Below are 15,475 nucleotides of genomic sequence, written 5' to 3'. Positions count from 1 at the left end.
TGCAACGTGGGGATTTTTAAGAATATAAATAATAATAAATACTATAGTAATAATATAAACAAAAAATAATAATAATAAATATATATAAAACGCCACCCCCCCACAATGTACGTATTCATTTCGATACTCCACTTCATGCGTTGGCGTTTTCTTCCTTCCTAGGAAGCTGAAAGTGCTTCCAAGGGCAGTTGCGTAGAAACAGCAGAACAGCATGACTCGCTCCACTGTCTTCCTCGGAATATCGTCTCTGATTTTTGAACCGACCCTTCTGCCTAAGGCCTGAACGTGAGTGACTTTATCCTGCGCCACGCTCGATGCAGTATGATTTAATATTTTTCTATGACATCTTCCATCCATATTAATAATAATTATTATTATTATTTGCCATATGGTGGAAGGGAGTGCAAGGCTGAAGCTGAACCAGCCAAAAAAAAAAAAAAAAAAAAAAAAGAATTCCGAGTTGCCCAGAGAGCGAGAAAAGTAGAAAGGAATCACCAAGAATGATGATATCCAACTGAAGATCTTGGGTTTGTCAAGCCCCATGCTCACCAGATGTGAGCCCCTGGGATCGATGATATTATTATTTATACAATTTGTACACGTGGCCCTGTTCGACAGAACCAGTTGAACATGCTTCTAACCGGCGCTGCTCTGACAAGTCTCCAATCCGTACTACCAGGAAATACTGTTCTCACATGTGTGGCTGTGTGCCCCGTACTCTCTCTTAGAATCCATTCAAATCAGATCAGTTAGGTTGATTAATAATCAATCCCTTACAAGGTCTTTCCACTCTGTCTCAGGGACGTTCTCTTTCTGTTATATGCAGGGGAGGTTCCTACGTTCTGTGGCTCTCAAGTGCAAATTGCAATTTGGCGTCCCTTTAAAATTTTCTTCGTGTGTATGTAAGATTCAGGCGTTGCCCAGAGAGCGAGAAAAGTAGAAAGGAATCACCAAGAATGATGATATCCAACTGAAGATCTTGGGTTTGTCAAGCCCCATGCTCACCAGATGTGAGCCCCTGGGATCGATGATATTATTATTTATACAATTTGTACACGTGGCCCTGTTCGACAGAACCAGTTGAACATGCTTCTAACCGGCGCTGCTCTGACAAGTCTCCAATCCGTACTACCGGGAAATACTGTTCTCACATGTGTGGCTGTGTGCCCCGTACTCTCTCTTAGAATCCATTCAAATCAGATCAGTTAGGTTGATTAATAATCAATCCCTTACAAGGTCTTTCCACTCTGTCTCAGGGACGTTCTCTTTCTGTTATATGCAGGGGAGGTTCCTACGTTCTGTGGCTCTCAAGTGCAAATTGCAATTTGGCGTCCCTTTAAAATTTTCTTCGTGTGTATGTAAGATTCAGGCGTCCCTTGATCATTGGTGCAGCGCACCCCTCTTGCACACTTGGGACGGCCCTCCCCTGGCTACATGCCTTTTCTATTATTATTATTTTTTTTTTTTTTGTTTACAGCTACAAAACAGGAAACAAATGTGCCTGATGGTGCAGCTACAAAGCATTATTACACAGCTTCAAAGCAGAAGCTTGGAGTATACATTTCCCAAAATAAAGAGAAAAGTAAATGTACATAAGAAGACTAGAGAATTGAAATGTACACATAAAATAAAACTAAATAAATAAAAGTAGGACTCATCCGTCCTATTTAAGTGAACAGGTAGGAGTAAGGCAGAGCACTGGTATTTCTTCCCACACATTACACAATCACAGTCCTAGAACTTGCAAGAAGAGTCCATTTTAAGTCAGGTAACGGATGAGGTTAGCAATTTCAGTTGCCTCTTGAAGTGTCCGGGGTGTCAAATCTCTCCATATTTGCTTTGTTCATTGATCTTGCAGTCCTGTTGTAGTATCCATAATTTGTTCTCGCATAGGATGGTTTCTTAACGCTCTTGTTGGAGCCTTGAAATTTATTTGTGAGACGAGATGAGGGCAATTCAGGGTACCATTTAACAGCTGGTTAAGAAGGAGTAAGTCGGCTTTATCTCTTCTTTTGCAGCGTTTCGTGTCCAAAGAATGCAAACCACTCTTGGAAGGATTTCTCATTGTATTAGCATTAGCATTAGTAGAGGCATTTAATGCAAGAAAGCAAGCTTATGCAGCATCAGCCAAAAAAAAAAAACACCCCTCTGTTAGTTCGAAATACCTGTCCAGCTGAACCTTAAACTTATTTAGGTATCAACTTCCATGACAAGGGATGGAAGTCTGTTTCACCAACCAACCAACCACCCGCTGGCTAAAGGCAAATTTTCGCACGTCTATCCTACATCTGTCTTTCCTCAATTTGAATTTAAGCCCCCTCAGGTGATTATTCTGAGCAAGAGGAAGAATCCCATCAGCATTGAGCATGCTCAAACCATTCAAGGCTTTATACACCTCTATCAGATCACCTCGCTGGTGCCTAGCATCTAGACACTGTAATTTGCAAAACTTAAGCCTTTCTTTGTAAGAGCATCCCTTTGTTCCATTCATTAATCTTGTTGCCCTTCTCTGTACTCGTTCCAGCAGCTCTACATCCTTCTTGAAATGAGGCCTCCAGACCTGTATACAGTACTCAAGGTGTGGTCTGACCATTGCCTTATCAAGGGAATAATCACCTTCCTATCCCTGCTAGAAAAATTCCTATATATCATTGACAATACACCATGAGCTACTCTTGCAGCCCGTCTGCACTGCTCAGAGAACTTCATATCTGCCTGCACAACCACCCCCAGATACCTTTCATTCTCTACCACTGTCGGTGTAGTACCACAGAGTTGATATGTTGCTCTGGGGTTGCTGTTTGCCATATGTATTACTTTACATTTGTAAATGTTAAACTTCATTTGCCACCTCTCAGCCTTTCCAGATCCTGTTGCAGCAGCAGCGTAGTGTCAGTAGTGTCCTTGACGACCCTGCCAACCTTCGTATCGTCTGCAAACTTAGACATTAAGCTTGACATACCGTCATCAATATAATTTATAAATACAGGAAACAGTAATGGACCCAACACTGAACCCTGAAGGACTCCACTAATAATATTAGTCCATGATGAGTAGTGTCCATTGATTACCACTCTCTGTCTTCTCTCCCTCAACCACCCCTTTATCCCTAGCAGCAATTTGCCTCCTATGCCACACTGCTTCAATTTGTACAGCAGTCTTCCATGTGCAACAGTATCAAAAGCCTTTCTAAGATCCAAGTATAAAATATCAAAGTTATTCCCTGCATCCAGTTCTTTTGTGACTGCATCATAGTATCCAATCAAATTGGTCAGGCAAGACTTCCCCTTAACAAAACCAGGCTGTGTCCGAGCTATAACTGAAGTCTTGTCTAGATGATCCTGCAGTGCTTCTTTAACCAGTGCCTCCATTAATTTTCCAGGAACAGAAGTTAAACTCACAGGTCTATAATTACTTTTGTCAGCCTTTGATCCTTCTTTGCGAATTGGGGTCACATTTGCACATCTCCCGTCTGTGAGTACCTCCCCTGAGTCCAAGCAAGCTCTCATAATTATGGCTTAGGGTTTGCTTACTTCCTTTAATATAACTGGATAGATCCCATGCACCACAGGTGCCTTTCTTGTGTTTATCTTCAACAATTTCTCCTCCACTTTACCATCAGTTATTACAAGATTCTCTAACTTACTGCCAGAGTTGAATACACCTCTGGCATTCCCCTCGCTGAATAACTCCTCATGTATTAATGTTGATGCGAAATATTCATTTACTTTGTTAGCTACCTGAGCAGGATCATCAACAGTTGACCCATCGATATCAAGTGGACCAATCTGATTCATCCCCTTCCTTCTAGAGTTTAAATAAGTAAACTCTAGAAGGAAGTGAAGGGCCTATAGCACACTCCTACTCTAAATTTTGATCTCCCAATGCTTATGTCACACCAAACTGACTCGACACTGCACTGTCCAGCGATGTCGACTAGCTCTACTTCCTTGGATTTTATGTTTCTTAGCTAATAGCATAACCCCTCCTCCCTTCCTGTAGACGTTGTACTCCCCAAATTCCAGTTCTGCTTTCCTTATATTTGTGTGACACCACGTCTCTGATATCCCACCAATATCTGCCTTTGATGTTTTGAGCAATACCTCAAATTCATCAAATGTATTTTCTAAACTCCTAGCGTTGGTGTATACCAGGGGTGGGCAACTTTTTTCGTTAGCGGGCCGAATGAAAATCATGATGAGTGCCGGAATTGATTGAACGATTTAATAAAAAAAATCAGAACCTAAAAAATGTTATATTAGTTGAATTACCAAATTATTAATGTATTTTTAAAAAAAGTAAATACAATATTTAAATTTGTCAGAGCTCTATCTGTTTTGACAAAATTTTCAAAGTACAGTATTTTGTTGCTTACGCAAACCACATTTTAAATTTTCTGCTTCAATTTTCATTTGTTCCGGTGAAAATAGCTTATATTTTACGAAATGTTTTTTTTTGAAAAATGCCTTTTTAGATTTATATTCTTTAAAAACGGAAATAGTTTCGTTACAAACCAAACAAACAGCTTTATCGTCTATATTTCCAATTAAATATCTGAATGTCCAATTATCATTGAAAATGCGGCATTCGGTATCAATTTTTCTTCTTTTTTTTTATTGGCTCATTTTATGGGCTATAAATTATATTAAATTAAAAATTGTAATAATTAGAAAAGGCATAAAACATAAAATATCTCGCACCAATATTATTTTTTTCAATAAGAAGTCAAACCCAGAGGAACTTCGTTCGATCGATGCTACAATAATAATTAGGAAAGAAGCTCTTTGACGCTGCGTAGAATCACTTGGTTACTGTTGTACTGGCCGCGATTCCCGATTGAACCGAAATAAGCCGAACGTTTACGGCGAGTGTAGTCAGGTATGGATTTTCTATATTTATGCATTTAACGAGGGGGCCGGATTCAACATCGTCGCGGGCCGGCTGTTGCCCACCCCTGGTGTATACGCAAGTATACATGCACCTGTTTCTATTCTTAGCTGTCCTAACACAACCCATGTGTTTACTTGTACCGCAATGACTCCCAGCAGTCTCTGAAATATCCTGCATCTTATTTTTCAGGTTTCTGCTCATTCCAATAGAAGCAGTGCAAGAATCACTTTCATCTCTGCCAGTGGCTACTGTTAATCTATTAGTCTTTGTATTCCCCCAAGCTAGCAGTTTTCCGACTCACCTAACACTGCCTCTATAGCATCAGCAAATATTCTTGTACCGTTCTATTTAAGTGTGTCTCATCCCTGTAGAAGCAGTCTCTCCTGTTAACAAGTACAGTCCAGGCTGAAAAAAATTCTACCTCTTGAGCCTTGCACAATCTTTCCAGGGCCGAATTGATCGTCAAGTCTCTCATTATATACTCCCTCCTATCGTGTCTGGGCAGAATTGCAGACTCCTACTCTTTATATCATTAGTGCCACCGTGTACAACTTTATCACCTTTTGTGCCCTTAAAAGATGATATCCGCTCTACAACGTCATCAACCTTTGACCCTGGTCCTGTTCCACCTATGCGCTCTACAACGTCATCAACCTTTGACCCTGGTCCTGTTCCACCTATCCTTCTTACAAAGCATGTTCCCCCTTTCCCTGACAATAGAGTCACCTATTCAATGCCACTTTTAAAGCAAACGTACTGGATTGCTCTTTTTTGAAAATTTTCAATTTCTAATTTTTGGTAAGCAACATGTGGGGACCAGACCTGTGAGGCAAATTTTATGGTTGGCCTAACAGAGATTTTGTAAAGAAAGATGAAAAGTGTCAACTGATTGAAGTCTCGGTTAATTCTTTTCAGGAAACCTCGTTTTTTGCTAGCTACCTTCACAATGTTAGAGACATGGACATCAAGGAAAATGATTCTTTAATAAAGATACCTAAATTTTTGGCTGTACTAACTTTTTTGATTGCCTTGTTGTTGATACAATAAGAAAAATTAAGTTTGTTTTTCTTGTGTGCATTAGCAAAGCTGATCAGCTCACATTTGTTTTCATTGACTGCCATTTTGTTCTCCTTCAGCCACTGAATAATTCGTTGAAGAGCTTCGTTTAGGATGATGCAGTCATTGGTATTGCGAATTGCTTTATAGATTTTTATGTCGCCTTTTCTATAGATACTTCCATGGCATTGTTCTTCTAAATTTGCTTCTATAATTCTTCCTCTCTCTTCCAAACCATCAGCATTCTTTTACTGTTCAACTTTAAACTCACGGATACCAACTTTTCTTCTCTCTCATTAATTCCTTCACCTTAGATAAGTTATAGAATATCTTAAATACCGCTGTGATTGGACTAAGTTCAGTATTCCTTCACCTTATTTCCTGAAAATTATCATCTACAAAAATCCAAGTCTATTTGAACAAGTACTGTATGTTTTCGTTGTTTTTTTTTTTAATCTTTTCAACCTTCAATGCACTTACATTACTAAGTGTCATGCAGGTTCTAGTGTTCTAGTACTTTTCATGTTTGTAGATGTCATTAAAAAAAAAAAAATATATATATATATATATATATTGGTTTCTTTTTCTTAAAAACCAAGAAAATCTGGTTTTCTCTCTTTAATTTTTATAACTTTGCTTATATATATATATATATATATATATATTGCTTTTATTGCTTATATATATATATATTGCTTATATATATATATATATCCTAATTACTTTAAAACATGATAGCGCAGAGGGCAAATTTTTACTTACTCCACAAATAGGTTCTCTCAACAGCGTATTGCAATGATGCCATTTGTAATCGTATATTGAATATAGTATTGACAAATTTGCGCATGCGTTGTTTATAGCAAATCAAAGACTGCTGCATAATCACGTTCCCGCGCTTAATACTGGCGGGAAATAAGGCTTTAGTTCTGTTCGTGATTTAGACCGGAGAAGTTTGTTGGAAGATATACGTTCTCCTTTTTTGTTTTTATATTTTGGAATAATAGGTTTTTACCATGTTTGAAGCACGTTTAGTACAGGGTTCTCTGCTGAAAAAAGTTTTAGAGGCTATTAAAGATTTAATTAATGAAGCTACTTGGGATTGTTCAACTACCGGAGTTAGTCTTCAAGCTATGGACAATTCTCATGTTAGTCTTGTATCTTTAAATCTCAGAAGTGATGGTTTCGATAAATTTCGGTGTGACAGAAATATTTCAATGGGAATGAATCTTACAAGGTAAATTTTATTTATACACAATAAATATAGATATATATATATATATAATGTTAGTGTATGCTATACATAAAATTAATTCTAAGAAACCCCTGGCACTTTCCTTGATCGGATATTGTACAGTATATCTGCCCGTTACGATGAAGGATTATTTTGATTTATTTTTTAAATAAATAAGGATTTGTTATACGTGTTGCCGGATATCTTGGTTTTTCGATTCTTGTCTGGGCATTTGGATGATGGGCCCGAAAGGACTTTTCAGACCTGTCATCGAATGCCGCGGTTTCACACACGCAAAAAATAAATTTACCTTAAAAAAAAAAAAAAAAAATGTATTTCGTGATGTCCATCAATATTTAGCTGGCTAGATGTGGGAAAAAATAGCCTTGAAAAAGTTTCCATTTGCAAAATGAAATACAGTATTCCGCTAACACAATGAAGGCTTGTTATTCAGGTTCAACCACAATGGAAATGTCGATTGAATATTTTCTTTAATGATGTGGCTAAGATTTAGTACTCGGTGCACCCTCTCTATACTCGCCGACACGGCAGTGATTGACGGGTGCTGACTCCGCCCAGTGTCACGTGTTCTCCTAAACATACGGAAACATCTGGCACGCGTGCCACGCCGTGCGTGTCACCCGTGTTATGAATTTCGCTGTTAGAAGTGTCACGTGGTGTTAATACTTGATTAGCATATTATTTAATTTTATCGATGCGTAATTATAAAGCAAAAAAAGAAAAGTTGTTTGATTTTGGAAAAGGCTGAATAATACGTATATTATTCGTCCTGAATAATACATCCCCACAGAAACGGGGGGGTCTGGAGCCCCCCAGAAAAAAAAAAAAAAAAACCCTCAATTTGCGTATTCGATTGTTAGTGACTTACTCTTTGGTTTCCCATGGTTGAGATGGGTGTCTGTTGTATTGGGTGATTTTTTTTTTTTCCTGCGAAATATTAGTTCGAAAATGTTGGGTTGTTTTGAAAATATAATTCAATTGATGAGGTGAGTGGTTTTCTGTCGTTTTAGCATTTCTGTTGGGCATCAGCAATTTTCAGTGTTGCCCATGGTGTTAATTTTTTTTCCAGTGTTGCACGTGGTGTTAATTTTTTTTTTTTAGATTTTAGATCAGTGATTATTAGAGTGCTTGTGATTAATTTTTTGATTTTAGCATTTCTGTTGACGGGCATCAGCAATTTTCAGTGTTGCACGTGGTGTTAATTTTTGTTACAAATAATACTAATTACTTGTTTTTTACCATACTAATTACTTGTTTTTTCCGGCCAGAAAGGCAGGGGATTGGGATCCCCGTCTAGTAATGTACGGGCGAGAAGAATGAAGGGTTGCACGTGGTGCGAATTTTTTTTTAAACAAACAAAAAAAAGAAAACTTGTTTGGTGTTGGAAAAGGCTGAATAATACGTATATCGGGGGTGTGGGGGCAGAAGCCCCCACAGAAACGGGGGTCTGGGGGCAGAGCCCCAGAAAAAAAAAAATAATAATGATCCCCCTATTTGCGCTAAAAATAATTGCCCTAAAATTATAGCTTAGATTGTAAGCTATAGCTTGGAAAAACGTGCATTTTTGTTTGTTTTATTTTTAATAATTGTTCATTTGTCGTTCCTTTTCTTTCGCGAAAATTACCTTTCCCCCTTTTTTTTTTTTCTTTTCGGTTGTATCCGACTTATTCAAATGTCACGTGATATTTTGTGATCCACGAAAACCGTATTTTTGTAACTTGAACTTTTGAAATTATTGGATTTATCCTGTTTTCAGCGGCCGTATTTGTTGCTGTGCCACCCGCGTGTCACCTAGTACCGTTTGCCGAGGAGAATAGCGGGAACGCAGTGAGTGGGCGGAGTCACAATCCGTCAATCACTGCTTTCCCCCCTCTTCTCCTCGCCGCCATTTTGAAGGGTGCACCGAGTATTAAATCTTTACCAATGATGTCTTTAAACCTGTTAAGTTTTTGGCAGAGTTAAAAAATGTAACAGAAGTAAACATATATATGTTATGCATACCCAGACAAGCATGATCAAAACAAATCAAGAAAATACAGAGGAATAGAATTACTAAAGGATAAGATAAGGAGGCTCGCTCAGGTCAACTCTCCTCTGATAATGTTTTTTTTTTTTTTTTTCCTTTATTATGTAAACCCCAAACACGAGAGGTATTAGAACCCATAGTACTTAGTACCGTGCTTGGGTTGGAGGTTGAGAAGACGAAAGAAGATATTTGTTGACCTTGGACTTCTGTAGACTAATTTTCAGGAAATACGTATGAAGGAAGGTTGTTCCAGAAAACTGCAGTTGAATGAATAAACGAGGAAGATGAAAAGTTGGTTCTGTGAGTTTGAAGTTGGACAGTAAATGGATGTTGGCAGCATGTGTTCGGACTGTTTTGAAAGAGAGAGAGAGAGAGCGGGAATTATAGAAGCCAATTCAGAAGAACAGTGCCCATGGAAGTATCTGTAGAAGAGGCATGCAGCAGAAACAGTACGTCTATGAGACAGCAAGTGGAGTGACTCTGTTAGAGATGAATCATTAATTAACCTAACTGCCCTCTTCTGAATGGAATCAAGTAGCCTGAGAGAGGTTTTGGGGGCACCACCCCAGATGTGGGAACAATATTTCATGGCAGGGGTAATTAATTAATGAAGTTAATAAAGGAATTAGAATAAAAAATGAAATATCTTCTATGCAATGATGCATTACTAATAGTATACAATGGAAACGATTTGCAAGAATCCACAATTTTAATAAAAAAGAGAAAGTATAATATGGAAGTATCCATAGGGAGAACAGTAATAATTGCAAAGTAACCACTCAGATCAAAATTAGAATTAAAGGGAAAATAATAAAATTTAATTTAATAACTACCTAGGAATAAGTCAAGAAGTAGAAGATCAAGCATTAAAAGTGAGTAAAGTATTGGGGGAGGAATGGTTAATATAATTTGGAATAATCCTAACATTATTGAAGATGCTAAAGTTATATATTAAATCAGAATAGTACCAGCTATTTTTACAGTGTAATGGTGATAATCCATATAAGATAGCAATATCCAGCACTGAAATATTGTTTTTAAAACATTTTCTCATTCTAATAATTTTTATTTGTATCACAGTGGCCTTATTGATTGCTACTAGTAGGTTATCTTATAATTAAAACTTGGTAAAATAAAATGCTTTACTGTTATACTTGTATATATATATATATATATGTGTGTGTGTGATGACTTGTTTATGGGGGTGGGGAGGAAGAAGGAAAGATGTTTTTTTGAGTTGAACAGTTATGATTTTTTAAATGAGTATTTTTGCAATAATGCTATCCTGGATGTTTATTTCTTTAGATCTTATGTAACCATACATGGATCATATTTACTTGGCCCATAAGGATCCCTAATTAGTCCTTGTAATCATTCACACCTTGGCACTGCTGTTAACTATTTGTCTGTGTACCTCCCCCCCCCAAAACTGGCAGTTTTTCGACCCACCTAATACTGTGTTGATAGCATTTGCAAATATTGAAAGTGTATTCCATGCCTGTGAAAAAAACCTCCATCAACAAGTGCAGACTATTCTGATTATTATTCTGCTCCAGGAGTCACTCTTCGAGGCTGAAATGATCTTATCATGTCTTGGGCAAAAGTCTAGACACTTTAAATTTAATCTAATTCTTGGATTTTTCTCAACATTGCCCTATAAGTAAATCCTCAGATTGCTTATTCTTAATAACATAAGTGCTAATGTGTACAACATGTCCTTAAAAGATAATGGTTCAACATTGTTAACTTTTGCCTTTGGCAGGCATACCAAGATTCTCCACCTTCCCCATTGCACACTTTTCTTGTCTGTAGCTTCCAACAATAGTTACTAATTGTGGAACCTGCACTTTCCATTGTTGGTGAGCGTGTGAGAGAATATTGAGCTGCGTGGGTAGGTGGGAGTTGAGTTCAGACCCATTTGCGACAAAGCTTTGGAAATGCCTTGACAGCTGAGTCTAAAGCACCTGTGAGGTGATCTGATTGAGGTGTATAAGGCCTTGAATGGGTTGAGCACGCTTAATTCTGATGGGATTCTTCTGCTTGCTCAGATTACTAACCTGAGGAGGCATAAATTCAAATCAAGGAAAGACAGTTGTAGAATAGATGTGCGGAAATTTGCCTTTAGCCAGCGAGTGGTTAATTGCTGGAACAAACTTTCATCTGTTGTGGAAGTTGATAGCTTAAATAAATTCAAGGAAGAACTGGACAAACTTTTAGACGGAATAAATGTGTGAAATTGTTTTTTTATTTTTTTTTTTTGCTGATGCTACATAAGCTCATACACTTGCTTTTTTGTTGTATCACATGCCTCCATTACTACTACAACTGCAAACAGTAGACCCATTGCCATAAGTAAAACTTTGGCTCAGCATTTTTGAAGAAGACAAAGTCTGCGACAGTACCTTTTTGAAGCAATCAAACTAAACCGGCATTTAACAGAAAAATCCTAGATATTTGAAAGCAAACTTCAAATATTGGCCACAAATTATATTAAAATCCTGTGACTGTATTTCATTATAAAATGTGTATGTTTTCATTAAAATTTAGTTTCCAGTGCAGTGCAGTGCAGATTTTAAAAAAATGACCTGGAAATGTTGAATCAAGGTTATTGTTGGATGCCAGGGTTTCTTAAAAGGAATGCTCTTCATAATATAAAAATTAAAGGTGAAACTGCATCTGCAGATGAATCGAATCGGCTGTTAAAGTATTCCCGCAAGAACTTTCAAAAATTATTGAAGATGGAGGATACACTCCTGATCAAGTGTGGAATGCAGATGAAACTGGTTTCTTCTGGAAACGAATGCCGAACAGAACATATGTAGCCAAATCGCAGAAAACTGCTGGTGGTTTTAAGGTAGATAAGGATCGTGTGATCTTATTTTCCTCCAATGCTTCAGGAGATTGTATGTTGAAACCACTGCTGGTAAATCGAGCCCTAAACCCACGTTCAATGAAAGGTGTAGATATCAATAAACTGCCTGTTCACTGGATGGCAAACAAGAAGGACTGGGTGACCACTGCTATCTTTACAGAATTGTTCAACAAATGTTTCGTCCTGGAAGTCAGACGTTATATGAATATAAAGTTCTGATTCTTGACAATGCACCTGGCCATTCTGTCTTGGAACACCCAAACGTACAAATTTTATATCTGCCACCTAATACCACATCTTTGATACAACTGCTAGACCAAGGTATAATTGCGACAATTAAAAAATACTACGTAAAACGAACATTCCAACACGTTTTGGCCGCCATAGCCTAGTGGTCAGGCGCGCGGGTGCATAAGTACACATGCCTTGAGTGACCAGGGTTCAAGCCCATGACTGCTGAATACGGTGCTGTTTCTTGTATTCTGTGTATCTTGTAAACTCCTCTGACTGTGTTTGGTCATCCCGGAGTATAAACAGAAATTTTTTTTTTTTTTTGGACAAACTGAATGATGAAACACTAACAGTCATTGATGTGTGGAAGAAATTCTCAATTATGGATTGTATCAATCAGGTTGGATTAGCGTTAACTGAATTAAAACCAGCAACTTTAAATGCATGTTGGAAAGCGGTTTGGCCACAATGTGTAAAAAGCAAAGATCCTATCATCCCTAATACGACCGAATTTCCCAACATCATCACAATGGCACACAAAATTGGTGGAGAAGGATTCGATGATCTATCGTTTGAAGATATTGATGAATTGTTAACCAACAAAGCCCTAAGCGAAGATGAAATATTAGAGGTTGTCCTTGGGACTCTTTATCCCACAGAACGTAGTGATAATGAAGAAAATGATCCTGTTCTAAATGCAGATTTAATAAAAGGTCTGGAATTGGCCAGAAAATTAGGTAATCATTTTGTCAAACATGACCCTAATGAGGAACGCGCTGGGAAGTTTCAACCTGAAGTTGTTGACAGCCTCTTACAGAGAATTATATAACGCCTGACCAAAACACGAACACAATGATTAATAACTGAATTCGTTTGTAAAACCGGTGAAACATCAGCGCCAAGGGAGACTCGTGCTGATTTTGCTCAAGAGATCACAGAAACAATTTCATTAATAGAGGAAGAAGACGATGTCCACAACATTTCTAGTGATAGCAGTGATATTCCAGTCGTACGCAAACGTATGTGCCGTTTATTATCAGAAAGTGAAAATGAATAAAATCTTATGTGTAAAACAGATTTTTTTTTTTTTTTTTTTTTTTTTTTGTTCATGAAGAATTTTTTTCATTTCATATGCATACAAATTTACTTTAATACATTTTCATTACATGTGTATTTTGTTGAAATAAAATAATAGCCTTAAAACGAATATTTTTATGTGGTTTTTTTATTTTATTTTTTTTACTGATTTTTTTTTTAGATCCGGAACCAATCTTTTTTTTTTCTTCCATAAATCCAATGTCTTTTTTTACACGTATTTTTCAGGAACGTATCTATCGTGTAAAAACAGAAATTAGGTGTACTTTGCATTTGTCAAGGTTAAACTTCAGTTGCCACTTCTTGGCCCATCTGCCCAAATTATCTAGATCCTCTTGCAGTACCACACTGCCATTACTGTCATTAATAACCCTGCCAACCTTTTGTATCATCTGCAAACTTCGACACTAAGCCTGATATACCTTCATCAATATCATTGATAAATATACAAAACAACAGTGAACCCAACACCGAAGTCTATGGGACTCCACTAATAACATTAGTCCATGAAGAGCAGCACCCATTGATTACCACCCTCTGTCTTCTCCCACTTAACCATCCTTTTATCCATTGTAGCAACTTACCCTTAATACCTGCAACAATGTTGTTGCAGTTGACTCCTTGAGACATGGAAGGTAGAATATCGCTCATGTTGTCATCATCCTGCTGTTTCACCACACTCATGGAAAGTGCAGATGATAGACTTGATAGCATGCAGAAGATCAATGTGCTGTATGCTTGCTGTCCCAGTGCTTGTGTAGTAATTTGTGGATGATTGATCATGGAATCTGCAATTACCAGCTACATGTGCATATGGATTTCTGAGGACTATGCACAAATAATTCTCAGATCCATTGCACTCTCTCAACACTCACTTCAGGCTTGGGCGCATGGATTCTGGCCTCTGTGCGATGATTCTAGGTCTTATGAAGTTCTTATGCCATTCATGTATTGATCGTTTACTTGGTCCAAAATCTGTGTTGCATCTGAACATGTCATCTGGTTTGCTGAACTGTGATACACATTGTGCCTTCTCCTGTGGTGTTGTTTCTTTTTGCTGAATTTTTGGGTTGATCATTTACTTGCAGTCACCTTGAACAGAAAAAATAATCTGTTTTAATAAATTTCTTTAGTTGCTTTACAGTATGCAAAAAACACTGAATTATCTTCTCATTTGGAAATTACATTCCAAAAGGATTGTGTACATACTTATGCCATTTAAATGCAAATTATATGCTAAGTGGCATCTCTATTCCAAAGCCTCTGTGTATTATAATTTTTAATGATTTCTTTCATAGTAGAACGCGCCTCCGTAGCCAGGTGGGAAGGAGCAGCAGTGCGTAGCACACGCTTCTTGATTAGACCGGGGTTCGAGCCTGTCACCACCAAATACGGAGCATGCGGAAAGGTCAGGAATGACCACCGCACCGGAGCAATATGGCCTTAGTTGCTAATGCTTCTAAAAACCAAATAACAACAATAACATCATAGTAGAACATTGGGGAACAAATTCTGGAGTCCTGTATAATCTGCAGAAGAGCTAAAAGTGGTTCAAAATTAAAAAAGACTTGAGTGTTATGATTCAATCTGATTTGATATTCTCCATGGATTGTGAACATGCGGCTAGGAAGGCACACGCAGTGTCCTCTGATTTATAGAGCATTTGCCTTGCAGGGAGAAGGATGTCATCATCCCTCTTCACAAGGTGATGGTTAGACTGCATTTGGAATATTGTAGTCTGGTCTAGACACCGTACTGAGGGGCGGGGAAGTATATAGCAAGAAAGATAATGAGCACAAATTGATGAATATAAGCAGAATGGCTTAGGTGAGGACTGCAAAGTTGGATAACTTAACATGGGGGGGGGAATCTAATTGCGGTATATATGAGTCCTAAAGTGGGTTCAGTAAAATGAATGAGGAAGGTCTGTTCTCCCTCATAGGGGATGCAAGTATAAAATCTCAGGTAATAACAGTAGATCGGATCTCATTGCAAATTCACCTGTAGGCAGCAGGTTGTTAAACTGATTTTAAAACCTGCTGCCTACAGGCCA

At 37.8% G+C, this 15,475-nt stretch overlaps 1 protein-coding gene across 1 annotated transcript in view; it reads left to right on the top strand.

The window, feature by feature from the left end:
- The first annotated feature begins 6,779 nt into the window (after positions 1-6,779).
- PCNA (Proliferating cell nuclear antigen) overlaps positions 6,780-15,475 on the top strand; it is a 49,402-nt gene continuing 40,706 nt past the window's right edge. Inside the window, exon 1 of the mRNA XM_090379446.1 lies at positions 6,780-7,180. Coding sequence (XP_090235572.1) covers positions 6,960-7,180 — 221 coding nt within the window. The 5' untranslated portion in view covers positions 6,780-6,959. The remainder of the gene's footprint in view (positions 7,181-15,475) is intronic.

Source organism: Mastigoproctus giganteus, chromosome 8 (genome assembly GCF_048544385.1).
Source record: "Mastigoproctus giganteus isolate SK-2022 chromosome 8, ASM4854438v1, whole genome shotgun sequence".
Lineage (NCBI taxonomy): Eukaryota > Metazoa > Arthropoda > Arachnida > Uropygi > Thelyphonidae > Mastigoproctus > Mastigoproctus giganteus.
Note: the sequence above shows the minus strand (reverse complement) of the source record. Positions and strands in the feature narration are given on the sequence as shown.